At 36.3% G+C, this 18,602-nt stretch overlaps 1 protein-coding gene across 2 annotated transcripts; it reads right to left on the reverse strand.

Moving 5' to 3' along the window:
- Positions 1 to 1,675: 1,675 nt before the first annotated feature.
- On the reverse strand, positions 1,676 to 17,226 carry LOC110441779 (zinc finger protein Xfin-like). 2 transcript variants are annotated; one of them, XM_021485030.1, is made up of 9 exons: positions 17,131 to 17,226; positions 14,388 to 15,029; positions 12,847 to 13,002; positions 9,769 to 9,986; positions 6,745 to 6,856; positions 5,707 to 6,132; positions 4,350 to 4,610; positions 3,736 to 3,779; positions 1,676 to 3,524 (listed from the first exon to the last, which is right to left on the reverse strand). In XM_021485030.1, exons 2-9 carry the CDS (start codon positions 14,941 to 14,943, stop codon positions 2,577 to 2,579), a joined length of 2,721 nt encoding a protein of 906 aa, XP_021340705.1. In that variant the 5' UTR covers positions 14,944 to 15,029; positions 17,131 to 17,226; the 3' UTR covers positions 1,676 to 2,576. The 2 variants fall into 2 exon arrangements, with proteins under 2 accessions (XP_021340705.1, XP_021340706.1); XM_021485031.1 differs by having other exon boundaries at positions 17,025 to 17,226.
- Between the last annotated feature and the right edge of the window lie 1,376 nt (positions 17,227 to 18,602).

Below are 18,602 nucleotides of genomic sequence, written 5' to 3' on the forward strand. Positions count from 1 at the left end.
AGCCATATTGGATTTCTAATTAACCCAAAAATAACAAGAATTTGTCAGGTTGATATCTGTTACATTCCTACTAAGTATCAATGAAATCCCTTCACCAGTGCTTCAGATTAAGTTGAAAATGTAAAATGTTCATGGACGATGCAAGCCCATGACACATGACGACAGACGAAGACCGCTAGCATGTGACCTAAACAATCAATACAATGTTATAAACATATTTTGTATCAGACATACTTTCAAAATTGATTTCTACTTATTATACATGTATCTGTCACATAGACCATAAAGTAAATGTGGAAGGAAGAAATTTAATGAAACAAAACAAATCATAATTTATATAGGGCTAAAAGCTGAAAATAAATTAAACATGACTTTGATTTATATATTTCACAGAAACGATTGTAATGACATACGATCGTATGTACTGAAACATTTTGAGTATTTTTAGGATTTACAATCATTCATCAACGCTAACAAACTTGTAACATTTCTCAGACAAAGCCACAGTGTTTACCAACAAGCTTTAAGATAAACAAAGGTGTACTGGAGCACCAGTAATTAACATGATGATCCAGGTGGATAACTTAAACCCTGTCCCAGTCTCTTGATAGACACGGACAACCCTTGAATCTAATCTTTAAACAATAATAATTCTGGATGAGTCTATTGATGTGCCACTGTCTTCAAATACTACCAGGGATGTACATTGTATAGTATGTACAGTATACATTGTGACTTGGCTCTGAGGCTTTCTACACTCCGGTTACATGGATGGGTGGTTCATTGGAGCAACTTAGGGCATGGATTCATGAGAAGTATTTCAATGTATCTGTCATTTTTTGTATCAGAATGGTCCTTGCCTTTTCTACAGAGGGATTTTGAAATATTAAAAAAAAAATATTAGCAGGCAAACTGAAATTACAGAGGTATGCCTGATTCCAAACCCATAGCTACCTGAAACATTTCAGAAAAAGTTAAGAAAATTGGCCATTTTGTAAGAGTTTTTCCCTTCAGAATCAATTGAGTGCATGTTACAAATCTTTATAATTAATGTTTTCAAAACTGAACAAGAGTACCAAGGGGTTGAACAATATACGCCCGTCGAATACCATATAGTGTTATATACTTTCTTACATTGAAATAAGATCTGCATCATTCTAAGAGTGGTAAGCTGACATGCTATAAAAAATGTAGGAGAAAATCTCTGGACAAAAACTCAAATACTGAAATGAACAAAGAGCAATTACATGTACTTTTGCAAAAATCGTCAAATCAAAATTCTTTTAAGGGAGACACAACTTCATATCATGATTATAATGCATACCAAGTTTCAAAGAGATCTGTTGAAAAATGTAGGAGGAGATTGCCGGACAAAAATCAAATACTGAAATAAACAAAGGACAATAATTTTTGCAAAAATTGTTGAATCACCCATTTTTTCCCCCAGGAAACACAACATATCATGATTATTTAGCCTACTAAGTTTCAAACAAATTCATCAAAAAATGTAGGAGAAGATCTCCGGACAAAAAATCAAATACTGAAATGAACAAATGGCAATGAATTTTGGAAAAATTGTCGAATCAAAATTCTTTTAAGGGAGACATATCTTCATATCCTGATTATAATGTATACAAAGGTTCAAAGAGATCAGTCGAAAAATGTAGGAGGAGATTGCCAGACAAACAAAAGTTTATGCCGGCCAGACAGACGGAAAACCCCATACCAAAATACTTCCGTCAAATTTGACGGGCGTATAAAAACTACAGGGCAATAGCCTAGACAGAAAACATGTTGGTTTTATTAATCTTATAAAACTGCCAAACAAAAGTAAGCTCTTGGCCTGTCGTTAAATCTATAAATGTACCACCTTCTAATTCATGAAATTCTGACCAAAGACTTAATTTTTTTTATTCATGTGAGTTAACTTATGACATCTCAAACAGAGGTATAGCACCTTGGTATCTAGAATGGGGCTCTGATGATTGAATTTGAGACTACACTATACTAAAACGAATCCTACCTCTATATCTACCCAACATATTTTCTTTTTCTTTATATGTTTTATGAAATATTGCTGGTGACATCTGTGATCATCGGAGTCCACCAGTACATCACAGATTGATAAAGCATCGGAGTCCACCAGTACATGATCACAGATTGATAAAGCAACATTACAACAGGCCAAACCTACCAAACTTTTATTCAGGTTCCACCACGTCTACAAACACTTACTTTTTAGAATCTAATAACTTTACTTCATTCATTTTTTGACTTTAAATACTAGCACACACAGTAATGCATGGCTATATCAATTTTGGCCTTACAATGTGCATCTTTTTCTATCATTACAGAGCCTGATTTACACAAAATAGTAAACCTGTTTTAAAACAACACCTGTAATCAATTTTCACATTGGTTACTTTCTCTTAAACCATCAACAAAAAATGTATGAATTTGATGTGAATGATGACAAAATCCTAGTAAATGCAGAAACACATAATTACTTTTCAGTTTCAACAGATCCATGCTCCTCATAAGAATAATCAGATAAACATATAAAGCTAGATGTTGCTCTAGGCCCTAAACTTACTTGGGTGTATGACATATTCCACAGAACAGCCAGATTTACTTCTGTGCCTGGCTAAACCTGACTGCCATTTGTACGTTTTACCGCAAGAACATGTATGTAGTTTCTCAGTCTCACCATGTTTGCCTTCCACATGAACTTTCAAGTCCCTCTTGCGTTTGAACTCGGAGGGACACTGATCACACTTGTAAATCTCTATCTCTGTGTTCATACAAAACTTAGCATGCTGATGCAGACTGTTCCTCCAGGAGAATTTAGCATGACACTTCAAGCACTGGTAGCTCTTTCTCTGAGCGTGTGATGTCATGCAGTGGTCAAGATACAGCTGATATTTCTCGTATGACTTTCCACACCACTCACATCTGTAGCTAAGCTCAGACGACACTGGTCTGGATAGTGATTCCTGTCCGGGTTGGTGACAGTTGGATTCTGTTTGGAATGGGAGATTATGCAGAGTGCCATTTGATGTGAGTTTCTGTGGATCATGTCTGTGTGTTTGTGGTCCAGGATCCGATGCATGTTTGTTGAGCACAAGGTCCCTTGACACAAAAGTTTCCTCTCCGTGAGTTGTGCAATAATGATGTTGTAAGCTGTACTGATCTGCGAATAATGCATCACAAAATCTACAGCTTTGTTTCTTCCCACGATGAGATCTGGAGTGCTTTAACATGCTTTGCTTAATTCTTGTCTGGTACCCACATACCTTACACTGGTACATAACCCCTTCTGGTGTGTTCAAGGTCACCACCTGGTCAAGGTCATCATGTAGGTCACTTGTATCGTCTGGTATTAGAGGGGTGATTGTATTGCCAGGGTGAGAAGACTTTTCAGTAATACCATTGTATGGTGTGTGTGATGCAAGTGAGGTGTATCTTGGCGAACTGGCGTCATTTGGTGAAGCAGTTGATCGTTTGTCGATTTCCTTCTCTTCTTGCTAAGTCAAACAAAAATTGATGTTCTCTTTTCAAATAAAAGCTTGATATAAATAAATAAGTGGAGAGATATTTTTACCATACAGGAATTATCATAAATAAGCTTACAGTAATGTAATTAAACTGACATCCTAATCATATAAAACAATACTGAATTTGTAAGTTAAGATAAATCTATTTTTTTCTTCTGTCAAATTCAGGTGCAATACCAACCTTGATTTTGACCACAATCACAGACATATCAGAAGGAACAGCATCTGAAAAAAATAATAATAGCAGATATAGCATGTTTAAAGAAATATTCTGTCACTTTACACCATCTTTTCACTATGCTTTTATCTAATATTCTAAACCTGTTAATCTCAGATATCCTCACAGCCAACTAGCTAGTCTGAACCAAAATCGTTAAAATTGAATACTTGAAAAATTAAATCAATTCACTTTTACAAATGCATTTTAATGTTTTGCAGTTAAATAACAACCAACAGACTATAGCTGTCAACCCTCCCTCATTTTGACCAAAATTTACCAATCTCCCTCGAAACTCCCTCATTCAAGTCCAAATTCACACAAAACCTTTATCCTGTGGTCCAATGATCACCAAGTAACTACAGGGTGTGTGTAATGATCATAACAGGTGGGTCTGAATTTTTTATTAATTTTCTTTACTAATGCAAATATCAAATTATTCAGCCCTTTTGTGATATTGTATTGTTATTAATCAATGAACACAAAAAAAACCAGTAATAGCCCTTTTAACTTTCATTCCAAAAAGTATTGAAGTAGCATTTATAAATCTCCATCACAACAGAATCTATTAATATTACCTTGACCGGCCTCTTTCTTTGTCCCTATGTCTCTCTGCTCTTTCCCATCTTCTCCTGACCCTGAAACTGTAACCTTGGCCTCAGCAGGCTTCCCTTCCTTGTCAACTTTCATCACCATTACACCCACAGTCTTGGAAGAGTTATGTGCCCTTGGTGATGATGACTTGTCTACTTTGTTATTAAAATTAATGCTGTTTTCTGCATGATCATTGTCACTTGTTGCCTTTTCCTCCAAAATACTAGTGTAGAACTGGTGTTTCTCTGGAATGACGCAGGAAGCATAGTTTATATTGTGGTGCTGTACCAGTATGGACATGTGTGCGTGTGAATATTGTGTTGTATGCACCTGCTCAACTTTGACTCTAGATCTGGAAATTGTATATAACCACAGAGTAATGAAAAGATTGGGGACAAGCAAATTTGTGGAATTCATATCCTCCACATGCAGAACATGTTGTAGATATAGTATATTGTTGAGATTTACTTTAAATTGCAGGTAAACAGGCATCAATTACATCCTCAATCAATCTCAGCCCGAGACATGTCAACATGTATGTCTAAAACAAAATTTGTAAAAAATGTTACCCATTATTAGCGATGTTATTGCACCCAAACCAATCAGCCAATTAAATGTATAAGTATATAAAAATACATGCATATAACAAACTGATAATTGAACTCGGCCTCAAACAGAGTAAAAATTCAAAAGGTTTTCTTTTGCTTATGATTTGCGAATTTCAAATATATAATATCTCACTGCTTTATAGGCCTGTGCAACTGAGTTACTGACATGCACAGACTAACTTCTGTCCAGTTTCCTTAGAGGCCCATCAATAATGGTCTTACAAGCAAATGGGTAAATGGCTATAGTATGCCAAGGTAGATACAGAAATATAATTTTGTAGGATGGAAGGATAATGGTGAGTATCTCAGCTGTTGCAGATTAAGTTTCAGATAGAATTAAATCATTTCATTTGATCCTACAGTGGATGATACAGCAGATACAGGTCAATTTCACAATGAAAATGTTCAGTTAGTGCAGAAGAAATATTGTGATAAACAAAAGCACTTTGAAAAAGTCAATTTTGTAACAGTTCCTGAAAGATACACTTCAATCAATCTTGTATCTAGAAATAATGCAAATTAGCAACAGTCAGCACATTTAGTTTCAGGGAAAGCACATCTTGACCCCTCGACATGCATGTTTTGAATATTCTCAGCCTCGGTTTAGTTCTGAGCCTGTCGTTTCCTTTTTAATGTTGAAATATGTGAAAGGGACCTTGGTCTTTCCCCCAAGCCTAGCTAGCTATTTTTGTCAGAAGCTCTGACCATTACCAGGATTAAGATTCTTTCTTACCTGTATGTATCCTTGAGTGTGACCGCCATTCATTTTTACTCTGGTAAACTTTCTTACACACCTGGCACTTAAACAGTTTCTTGCGTGTGTGAGTTTTCACGTGGTTGGTCAGTGCACCAGTATTGTAAAACTTTTTCTCACAATAGCTACATTGGAAGTTCGTCAGGCCACTGTGAGCAGATTGAATGTGTGTGATCAGGTAGTTCTTATCTAAGAAGACTTTTTCACACTGCACACACGTGTGAGTTTCCATCCCACAATGCACTGCCATGTGTCGCTTCAGGTAAATAGACCGTGGGAAAGATTTGTCACATATCTCACACACATGTGGGCGGTCGCCCTGGTGGTTTGTCATGTGATTCCGATATGCCATACAGCTATGGATCTTCTGGCCACATATACTGCACGCAAACGCTTTCCTCTCATCTGTCAAAGAGAATGCTTAATTAGTATATTATGTTGGAAATATCATTTTATAGCAACAGAAAGCAAGCATGGCTTACAACACCTTGCCCTGATGGGTCCGTAGTTAAATTCTATTTTTAATAACAGTGACTCTGAAATTTGAGATCACAAACACGAAATGAAAACAATTTGCAATATTTATTTTGAAGTATGCCGGTGTTAAATATATTCTCAAAGTAGAAGGTAAATTTATTTAGATATCACCTCAGCAACATTCACAGAATGTTAATATTTAATGCTAGTATGGGTTCTGAGGCGAGTTTCCCTGGTCCTCTATCATACGTGCACCTTTCTGTACGATAATAGCCAGCAGGTAAGTGGTGAAACTTAATTTACTATCAATCAACAAAAGTAATGAAAATTAATTTGAAATTGTGAGGCATCAGGATAATCAACTGTAGTAAATTATACTGTGTGCTAATTTATTGTTTCATTTTGTATGCTCTGTACATTGTACAAAGAATCAATGTAAATGTATACTACACTGTGTATAAATACTCACATTAAACTAATTGAGGCAATGATGAAGATGGAGAATCTAAAGAGAGCAATTATTAATTTAATTAAACGTACCAGTGTAATGTATCCTCAGGTATTCCTGCCTAGCGAATTCTTCGCCGCACATGTCACAACTGTATGTCTGGTCACTGTGGCATGACATATGAAGGTGGAGGTCACTTTCCATCTGGACACATAACAAAATTCTCTTTTAATTCCTAAGCCAAAATATACCTCACTATCTGAGAGACATAGTAATATTCTCTCTTATTTCACAAGCTATGTGGTACACAACAATATCTTACTTCCTATGAAAATGTGTCTCTCTTTATCTGAGAAACAAGTAACAATATTTTTCTATTTCCAACACTTAACTTATAACTTTCCATCTGACAGACAACATTAATACATCTTAAATCTCATGAAAATGTATTTCTCTTTGAAATGAAACAATTATCTTTTTAATCATATCTATGGAAATAGATATCACTCTCAAGAAAATGAGATGCAGACAGATAAATATACTGAAAATTACAAAACACATCTGAATTAAACTACAAAAAAATTTCAAATTCAATAAACTGAAAATAATACAATGTAGATGCATGACACAGAAAAAGTATAGCAAGTCTATACAAAAGAACGAAGAACAAAACACCATCACAACTGTTACATAATCTACCGTATTACAAATGTCCCCCCACTGTATCTTAACAGTAGTCCATGGCTGCTAACGTTAGTGCAGGCAAGTTCGCCATGTAACCAAATTAACCATGTACCCAAATTCGCCATGTACCCAAATTCGCCAACCTGTGACGAAAATGCCATTTGACGACATAATACATAAGATGTGACGTAAATAACGTCACCATAGTCTTCAACACAGTTAAAGCCTTCAAAGAGGTAAAAGAGGGAGAAAAGTTGCACTTTTAATCAAAACAGTTATGAAATATCTTGTAACACAACGAATCTTAAAAATTTGGTCTGTGCGACAGACATCTCGTCAACTAAACTCATCAATCTGAGGCTAGTTGGTTGTTTTTCAGTGTGAATTTATTACATACACATGAAAATACCCATATCTTAACACTTATTGCAGTTAATGCAAGAACAATTTTTTCTACAAGTGTACTTTGGTACATGTACAATGTACTGACGATCCTATGTGTGTTTATGGAAATGACGATCGAAAATATCCACGATATGATAATTCGTCAGTTTCCAATTCATGCAATGTGTATTTAGAATACAATCAACCAGTATCTTTTTAAAAGTATTGTTTGCGTCTTACTTTCAACAATCTTACAACACTTAAATTAAAATACCAGCTAGAAATTTTCTAGATTTATGTCTGAATATCTGAAAGGAATTTGTTGTCGGCCTGAAAGTACTGCTGTACAATCGCATGCTGATTGTACGTAAAGACCGACAATTATCAAAAACTGTTTTTTACATGAAAAAGTAAGTACATTTACAACACCTGGCCGGGCAGTCTTTGTTGAATATAAGTTTTCAAACCCAAGAAAATAGTTATAATTTGTCAGATTTTTCCCGTTGACGTGCAAGACAATCGGAGACGTGCATGTGACAAATTATCCAAAGGTTGGGGGGGGGGGAACTCTCATCCGGACCCGATGAAAAATATAATATTGGAGGACAACGATTTGGAAGTTTATATTTGTTAAGGACTGAGTCTTTATTACGTATCATGTAAATTGGCATCATTTCAGCTGATACCAGCCATCTTTCTCAAACAACATTAATCAGCTTCTTCAAGTTACCGAAAACTAACTAGACTATCACAAAAGAAAATACGTGTATTTCAATGTTAATCATTGTTACACACACACATTTGGAGCTGTTCGTATCAGTATGGCTTGTGTAACATAAACATACAAAATTTTACATTTAAACACTTCGATTACTTGTAAATTAGTTAAATGTTTAAAGGTGGCGAAACTGCCTGCACCTTTGAGCAAAACCACGGAAAGGCCTGATGACGTCACAAATGCTGCTGCTGCAGTCAAATCTTCTGTACTGGTGCTCGCCTGCATTTTGATACATGCGTTTTTGGACGAATAATTAACCGAAACCCTCACTAATGTGATGAATTTGCCTGCACTAACGTTAACTTCCAAAAATATTCACACCATCATACCTTTATACTCCTTTCTGTTTCACAAACTCACATTCCCCAAATAGAACAAAAATTAAACTGTCTTGGACAATCAGAAGGTGCATTTGCCATCTTTTATGTTTGATTGTAAAAAAGAAAAGATTACAGCACCATCGATTTTTAAGTGAAATTTCATTGTAATCCATTACTTCATGTATGAATTTTTTTTTGATGAATTCATGGCAGAACCAGTCCTAAGTACCCTAAAACTTGTTTGGGGGACAAAAAGAGAGACTGAAAATCCAAGGCAAACTGAACAATGTTGGAAAGAAAATAATTTAATCCTTTTAAATCATACAAATATTGCTCACGCCATATCCTTGATACTCCAGGGGTTACGCTCATTTTCGCTCTCTACACCCCTGGAATATGTCATAGCAAAGTTAAAGGCTCAGTGTCACAACCTTGTGGATGAGACAAGAAGACCAGTTTGATCCTTTGATAAACATCAAAAGAACCAGTCGATCACGTAACAGTAAAATTGACTGGTTTTGAGATCTGGTGTCGCTCCTCTTTAATCTTCAAAGGACAGCTATTAGCCTTAGTGATTGTCATTTTGTTTTTACCGGAGACCAATCAAATAGCTAGCTGTGTGCCTTCAATTTTGCTATGACATGTTCCAGGGGTGAAGAGAGCAAAAGTGAGCATTACCCACTGAGTATCGAGGATGTTACCCCTCTATGCCTCAAACACAGCAAACATCCATCATGAAATTTTACCAATATATCCATATCAAAATATTAACAGGGCTTTAAAGAAAATGTCAGGCGGAGGTGTCAAGCTTTTCCTTTTTTCAGAAAATTAAAAGGTTTTCAAGTTTTTAATTGCAAAGTTGTATTGATTGTTTCTAAAAGAAACCTTTGAATTTTCCCCCAAAATAGGCACCCAGGCACCTTTGAAACCATGAAGAAATATCACTTCACCTTGAATGTGTTGCAGCAGACCTCACAAGAGAAGGGTCGGTCACCAATGTGATTTCTCATGTGGCGGGTACAGTTAGCTTGGCTGCTGAAGCTTTTCTCACACAGCTGACACTGGAAGGACTTGTGGGGCTTCAGGTCACACCGGGACTGCTTCAGTGGGGGAGCTGCCTCCTCTTCAGGCTCATCAGATGACTCAGCATTGATTGTAGAGGTATATGCTATTTTGAAGAAAAATTCCAATTTGTGTATTTTACTTCTAAACATATGCTTTAACTGTGCACAAGACCAAATAATATGAAACATATGCTTCAACTGTGAACAAGATTAGATAATGTACATATAAAAATTCTATCATCAAAGACTTAAATTATTTTATTCCATAGGAAATCAAACATCATTATATATTCATAATGTGTGTTACCCATGTTCACTATTAATTAAGGATAATTTTTGGATTAACAATACATTATATATATATACATGTATACACAGGTGTGTGTTAAGGTTTAACTCTATAAATAAGCCCAGTACATATTTTACACTTCTTCTGAAAACTAGGCTCCCTGGACTCTTAATAGGATATAATCTAACATTCTATATTAACAAGTATATGATACAGAAAGACCAACATGACATAGAGGATATCTAATGGTTTCCCATCGAATACCAGATATTTTTCATGAGTATGTCAGAACATGGATATTTTTTACTAGCATGTAATATTTAGTGATTATTATATGACCATTTTGATATCACACCCAATATCAGCCAGAGAGTCTGGATATCAGCCTAATTATCTTATTTATATTCATAAAAATGGACACAAAAACAATGATGTATATAAACAAAACAGTAACAATTATACGTAAAAAGTACACATTTAGAAATTCATAAATTCCTACAATTAAGGATTGACCATCATTTTGACTGCGTATACAGTAGTATGAACGCAGTTGGCAACGAACATATTCTATGGAGCGTGTAAGCGCTCCATAAAGAATATGTTGGTTGCCAACTGCGTTCATACTACCATATATGCAGTCAAACTGAAGATCAATTCTTATATTTACATATTTTCCTACTATGATGGTACACTCAGAATAAAGCTAACTCCAATACATTTTTTCTTTTATAATGGTACAAAGCCTCCGTAACGTGCGTAAATCCAAACAGATGAACAGCCTTGAGCCTGCGAGCAGCGATGGATCTCCAACGTTACCATTATGACGTCACAATGTAAATTACGTCATCAATAGGAAACAATGGTCTCCAAGGAATCTCACTGCGTATACAGTAATGTATACGCAGTCACGGTTTACACAGCTTCAATGGGAGCGAATGTAAATATAATGATATGGTTATTGAAATTTGGGTGGGGCTTTGTAAATCAATCTTTAAAATTATTGTCCATGAAACCTCAGTTATTCCATGCCAACAATTTGTTTGTTTACATTAAAAGTAAAAAGCATTAAGCGGAAGCGGCAAAATCCGGAAAATTTGGGAGGGGGTGTGATATCACTTTCAAGGGGGGGTGATATCACTCCAAGGGGGTGTGATATTACCCGGGCTGATATCAACTTGTGGAAATTTAACACATACAAAAAGTGTGTTATTATTAGTAAACATATGACATATATATATTCATCACATGACTAGAGTGTAATGCAATGAATACACTGATGTTACATTATTTTTTTGACATATAATATCACCCATGATGATATCAGAATTAAGATGTTGGACAGATCTGATCACTCACCTGTCTGTGTACAACGGTTTCAAACTGGGTAGTTTTGATCATAATATATGGCCTTCCCAAGACAGGTTTAATCACTTACCTGTCTGTGTACTCCTGTTTACAATAGGGTGGTTTTGATAACTCACATAATGTACCTTCCCAGAGCATATCTAAATCTGACCACTCACCTGTCTGTGAACAACGGTATCCTGTATAAGACAGGTCTGACAACTCACCTGTCTGTGTACACCTGTATCCTGTATAAGACAGGTCTGCCCACTCACCTGTCTGTGTACACCTGTATCCTGTATAAGACAGGCCTGACCACTCACCTGTCTGTGTACACCTGTATCCTGTATAAGTCAGGTCTAACCACTCACCTGTCTGTGAACACCTGTATCCTGTACAAGACAGGTCTGACCACTCACCTGTCTGTGTACACCTGTATCCTGTATAAGACAGGTCTAACCACTCACCTGTCTGTGAACACCTGTATCCTGTACAAGACAAGTCTGAACACTCACCTGTCGATGAACACCTGTATCCTGTACAAGACAATTCTAACCACTCACCTGTCTGTGAACACCTGTATCCTGTACAAGACTAGTCTGAATACTCACCTGTCTGTGAACACCTGTATTCTGTATAAGACAGGTCTGATCACTCACCTGTCTGTGTACACCTGTATCCTGTATAAGACATGTCTGACCACTCACCTGTCTGTGTACACCTGTATCCTGTACAAGACATGTCTGACCACTCACATGTCTGTGAACACCTGTATCCTGTATAAGACAGGTCTGACCACTCACTTGTCTGTGAACTTCTGTATCCTGTATAAGACAGGTCTAACCACTCACCTGTCTGTGAACATCTGTATCCTGTATAAGACAGGTCTGATCACTCACCTGTCTGTGAACTTCTGTATCCTGTATAAGACATGTCTGACCATTCACCTGTCTGTGAACACCTCTATCCTGTACAAGACATGTCTGGCAACTCTACTGTCTGTGAACACCTGTATCCCGTACAAGACATGTCTGACCACTCTCCTGTCTGTGAACATCTGTATCCTGTATAAGACATGTCTGATCATTCCCCTGTCTGTGTACACCTGTATCCTGTACAAGACAGGTCTGACCACTCACATGTCTGTGAACATCTGTATCTTGTATAAGACATGTCTGACCACTCACCTGTCTGTGAACACCTGTATCCTGTACAAGACATGTCTGACCACTCCCCTGTCTGTGAACACCTGTATCCAGTACAAGACATGTCTGACCACTCACATGTCTGTGAACACCTGTATCCTGTATAAGACAGGTCTGACCACTCACCTGTCTGTGAACACCTGTGTTTACGTAGTCCACTTTTACTACTCAGCTGTTGCCCACAAGACCCACATCCATACACATCTGTTTTCAGTAGCTCAGTGTCAGTAACTATGGCAGAGTTCTCTCTCTTGGCACAAATGTTTTGATGACTTTCAACATCTGCAAAATCAAGAAATGTAACACAAAATGTCAAAATATCAACATTCTTTTATAAATTAAATCTGATAATTACAGCACAGTACATGCCTACTTTGTTGTTGTACTGTTGATGAATCAACGATGTGCAGTTGAGGGATTGCACATTGTTAAACAACTTGTGTGTGTGTGTACACACCATGGGTGGAAAGCATTTTCTTACATTTTGCAATTGTACAATTGTACCAACATAATTATATATTTTGGAAAAACTCCATGCTTATGCAATCATTATCAGAATAGCATAACTGCAATAAAGATGAAAAATTGCAAGAGGCCTAAAGGGCCTGAAGATGCTAACCTGTTTTAGGCAGCCTTTTCTTCATGAAGTTTCATCACTAAGTTTCAGCAAGCTACGTGCTTATGATTCCAGATCTGTAAAGTTCTTCATAAGTCTATCGAATATTGTAACAAATTTGACCCAGATCTGAATACAGGTCAAAGTACCGGTAATGATCTTTTCACAAATTTTGAAGCAACACATATCAGAAAGCTATTGGCCAAATATTCTATTAGGCTTTTAGTTCTAAATAGAAATTGTTTGGAAGTTTTAACAAGTTTAACCTTTGTGACCTTTTATGGAGAAAAGGTAATTTTTTTCACAAGGTTCCATTCTCAAACTCTGTAGAATTCATTGCCAGCTAACTACTCGCCATAAAGCATGACTCTAGGCCCCATGGTGTTTCAGAGGAAACAGTATAAGTATTTTATAACAAACTTGATTCTTGTGACCTCAAGGTTATCTCGTTCACAAAAGTTGTAGTACTCTCTGCTAGCAAGCTGCAGGCTACATAGCATGACTTTATAGATATTATGCTTCTAACAGAATTGACTCCGGTGACTTTGAATGTTGATTATAAGGCTATAAATTTCTTCACAACTTTTTGTATTATTCCATGCCTTCAACTTTCTGGTTAAACATCATGACTTCATGTGTGGGCTCGATGCCTTTTAGTTCTTCAGAATTTAATCAGATCTGACCTTGCGCCTAGTCCTTGAATATAGATCAAGGCCATTTCTGTTCTCAAAATGTGTAGCACTTGTTGCCAGCAAGCCACTGCCTATATACCATGACACTCTGCTTCTTAGCTGCAAGCTACATATGATTGCATCTTCAAAAGAAGTTGTTTGAGTGTTTCAACCAAATAATACTGATGACTTCGTATGTAGGTCAAGGTAATTTCTTATCCCAAAATCTATAGCACTCTATTCCAGCAAGATTTTGGCTTTATATCTTGACTCTGGAAGATTTTATCTTTTAAGATTCTACTTAATCATAAATTAGAAGTACTGTAAATTAATTAAAAGCATGAAATATTTGAAAGTCCTTTTAAGAGTAAGATATTTACTGGTGCCTGTGGTATTGGAAGTGTGCCCATGGCTGTCCTCTATCCCGTTCTGAGATTCCCGCTTTGTTACTTGGCTGTCCTCTATCCCGTTCTGAGATTCCCGCTTTGTTACTGATTCATCAGAACTGTGACTAGTGTCTGGAAGATCACCATGGGAACTATTGTCACAAGAGTTATAACCTGAGTAAATTCCATCAAATTCTTCGTAGCAAATATTTGTAGAGCTGTCATATCCTGTATTTTCTGAATTTCTGTCCTCTTCATTTAGATCACTATACTCTAACAATGTTCCATTTTCTGTGCAGGGCATTTCACCCGGGTCTCTGGCACCATTACACATTGCCTTGGTCTCACTGCTACAAAGATTCAACGGCTCAGATGATGCATCATAGCTGAGTAAATTGCTGGAGTTGTCCTCCCTTGTTGGAGTGGATTCCTCATCTGAGCTGATGTAGTCGTCTGTATCACTTGACCCCAGGAATAGTTTATCCGATGCATCCTCCTCATCCGTTCTCCCTACTTCTGCTTCAGTCTGTAGCACAGTTACCTCAGACATGTTTTCAGCTACTCCATATCACATGAAACTTTGTCTTGTCCACCATTTGTTCACCATTGTTTATGGAACAGTGAGTTATCCTTCATCTACACAATAGAAAAACAACAAGTTTAGGGTTGATGTCTAAAAAAAACAAAGAAAGAAAAAAGGCTTTGCCAGACTGCTATGTAATACTTTGTAAATTTATCTTTTTAAAACGTTGCTATGTAAGTCTTCAGGACAGTGTTGACAAGTGTCTTGAGGTCAGGATTGACAGGTGTCTTTAAGACAGAGTTGAGGTGTTGTAACAATGTGAAAATATTGATGTTTTAATAAAGGCTGTGATAAAATGTTTTTAAATTTAATTAATTGTTGCGCTGCCTATATCGTGCTGTTTGCGTATACATGTGCTGTGTACGATCACTGTGCCATTTACCTGTATTGTTTTTGTACATGTGAGTATGTTGTCACATGTCACTTGTCTTACCTTGTTACATACATATAAGGTAATTGTTCTAGATATAGGTGTTACCTGGTTTTTGTTAGTGGTCAGTCCAGGTGTCTTTGTCACATGTTTTGGCGCGGTTTTTAGTATTCATTCATAGACAGGACAGAGCTAAAGGGTGGATCTAATTTATATCCAGAAGTTGGAGTCTTGAAGTTTTTCTCCAGATCTGGTATGTACACATATAGATGTGACAAAGTCTTCTTCTGTAATTGGTTTATGTTAAATTATTATATTAATGAGATTTTGGATAAAGTAGCATTAATTATATTTTGAAATTGTACTTTTTATAAAATTAACAGAATTTTGATCTTACGTACATGTATATTCAATCGATACATAGATAGCTCTTTTTAAAGTAATGTATATATGTGTTTTTATCAACATGATGTAAATTGTGATTTACATGTCTCTTTTACAGAGATGATAGTTTTCGATTGAGAAGGGATACAGATCTACATTCGCGTAAACCCCCGACCCATAGTTGGGGTAGGTATTTTAATATTGTATGTGATAATGTAATCAAGTACTAATTGATAAGGATAATTGTATTCAATATAATGTTGTATGAGTAATTTGTGTGAGTAATTTCAACTATTGATTATGATGAAGTCAGTCATTGTAAAGTTAAAGTATTATTCCTATTTTTGGAATACAATGTAACCTATTGTGTGTGAACGGATCAATGCTTTTTTTTTAAAAAGAGTTGAGCATGAGTAAAAGTAAAACTGTAACGATTTATAAGTGTTTGTGTTATTTTCTGATATCATAATTACATCACATTCATTTTATGATTCAATATATATTTAAAACTGCATATTTGTCTCCAAAAGAAACTACCCTTGACCTTTAGGTTAAAAAATATTTTTTCTGTACATATCTTAAAAAAACCACTTTGATCAATGGTGACTCTGTGACCTCACAAAAAAAAATTCTGCTGTTCTTTGCACAGGTTCTAGCCTCGTCTATCAATACACCTTGGATAATATAGGTGTGTTGACAGACGAGGCTAGTACCTGTGGTTCTTGTTTGACATTTCCATGTCACATAATGTACCCAAAATATGTTCATCCAATACTAAAAGAACCTTCAGGAAGTGGTGTCAAGGTCATTTCTTTCCCTAACTAGCATATTGTTGTTTGATCACTAGGAATTGCCATAGGATTAATGGACACAAACATAGTTTACACACACAATGACACAAACATACATGACTATTATTACTTGGATAAACGGCAGTGATGCCGATTCCTAGCTTATAGCGATTACAGTTTCTATAATTAAGCATACTTTTTGCTCTCAAATGAAAACATCTGCCATGAACATGATGAATTTCATCTCATAACTTTATAAAACGTGAGCTTTTCAAATATAATTTATCAGATTGTGTATCGGACATCATTCCATTGTCAACACAAGCTTATTTCCAGCCACTAGTAAACACACTATATCCTTGCGATGTTGACCTATCCACCATACTAATCTCCTCCTTATATCGAGGCTATATTGACTCTGGCCCGGGGGTGTACGGCATATAGGGGGATAGTGACACCCGATGGACAGATGAATGATCGTGAACTGCAGTGGCACGACTTACCGGGCTGATCATCATCTGTGTTCGGTCGTCACGAAATGCCTATCAGCGAAACCTCACAAACATTTACATAAGACCATGCTCAACATGACAAGACCTTGAACGCTACCTTTCCGATTGTGACATGACTGTTTGCAGAAATTATTGTGGTGTCCAGTCGTTTCTGTCAGACTGCCTCGTTAATTTCTTTTTCATAAATGGCGAGTTCCGGTCAAGGGCGATAACTGCTTCGTACCCAGAGAACAGTGGGCTCGAAACACGTAAATGGGCTGATATACATTAATCATGTTTATGTGGGAAAATTCTCATGACACGGATTTTGAAATAAATAATAGGGATCCCGCGGCAAGTAATAGTTTATATTAAGATTAAATTTGATTTATTAATAAAAAAAAAAAAAAAAAAATTCTAAAATGTACATTCCTATAATATCAAAAACTCCACCAATATCCTAATAAAGAAAATGAAAGAAAAAAAGAGTATCGCGGGGCGGAACAATATACGCCCGTCGAATGCCATATAGTGTTATATACTTTCTTACATTGAAATAAGATCTGCATGATTCTAAGAGTGGTTAACTGACATACTATAAAAAATGTAGAAGAAAATCTCCGGACAAAAAACTCAAATACTGAAATGAACAAAGGGCAATAACGTTTGCAAAAATCGTCGAATCAAAATTCTTTTAAGGGAGACACAACTTCATATCATGATTATAATTATATTTATATTACCAAGTTTCAAAGAGATCTGTCGAAAAATGTAGGAGGAGATTGCCGGACAAACAAAGTCGACAGAAGTGTGTTTGAATCAATATTCGATAATTTATTACATTTTACTACAGGAATATATACATGAATACATAAGAAATATCAAATGAATGATTCTGTAAATCATGTAAACACATCGGACGAGGATCCGGATGGCAACAACAGCTTTCAAGGCATGGGGAAGATGAGAGAGACATGCAAGAAAAAATATTATTGTATGTTATATAAACATAAACAGTTTTAGAAACAAATCTTCAGAACTATGTTTCATTTTGTATGAAGGATTGTGTGATATTTTATTTATTGGCGAGTCTAAACTAGATGACACTTTTAGACAGTCGTGTTTCGATGTGCCGGGTTTTCGGTGCTTCAGGAAGAAGAGAAATGCACACGGAGGAGGACTCGTGGCCTACGTCCGTGCTGACCTCCCTTCACGCAGACGCGATGATCTGGAGTTCGAAGATGTGGAATCCATTGTTATTGAGTGCTCCAGAAGAGGAAGTGGGCTTTCATTGGCACGTATAAACCCCCATCTATGCACGATACTGTCTTTATGAACGATGCCACTTTATCTATTGATCGTGTGTCTACAAAATATGACAATTTTATGATTTTAGGTTTATTGAACTTTGATTGTCATGATGAAAGTAAGGGTTAAACTATCTCTGACTTCTGTGATATGTTTGACCTCACTAACAAAATTACAGAAGCTACATGTTTTATGAAGGATTGTATCCCTTCATTAGTTGATGTCATCCTTGCAAATTGCCCAAGTCTTTGTTTTAAGCCTATCAATTTTATTTGTGGTCTA

The sequence above is a fragment of the Mizuhopecten yessoensis genome, unplaced genomic scaffold (genome assembly GCF_002113885.1).
Source record: "Mizuhopecten yessoensis strain PY_sf001 unplaced genomic scaffold, ASM211388v2 scaffold716127, whole genome shotgun sequence".
Lineage (NCBI taxonomy): Eukaryota > Metazoa > Mollusca > Bivalvia > Pectinida > Pectinidae > Mizuhopecten > Mizuhopecten yessoensis.

Coding starts and splice junctions, on each gene's coding strand:
- LOC110441779 (XM_021485030.1), bottom strand. CDS start 14,943: ATGTCTGAGGTAACTGTGCTACAGACTGAAGCAGAAGTAGGGAGAACG. Junction 6,857..9,768: donor TCTGCTGCAACACATTCAAG/GTGAAGTGATAT, acceptor TTATGTGTCCAG/ATGGAAAGTGACCTCCACCT. Junction 3,525..3,735: donor TGATTGTGGTCAAAATCAAG/GTTGGTATTGCA, acceptor TGTTTGACTTAG/CAAGAAGAGAAGGAAATCGA.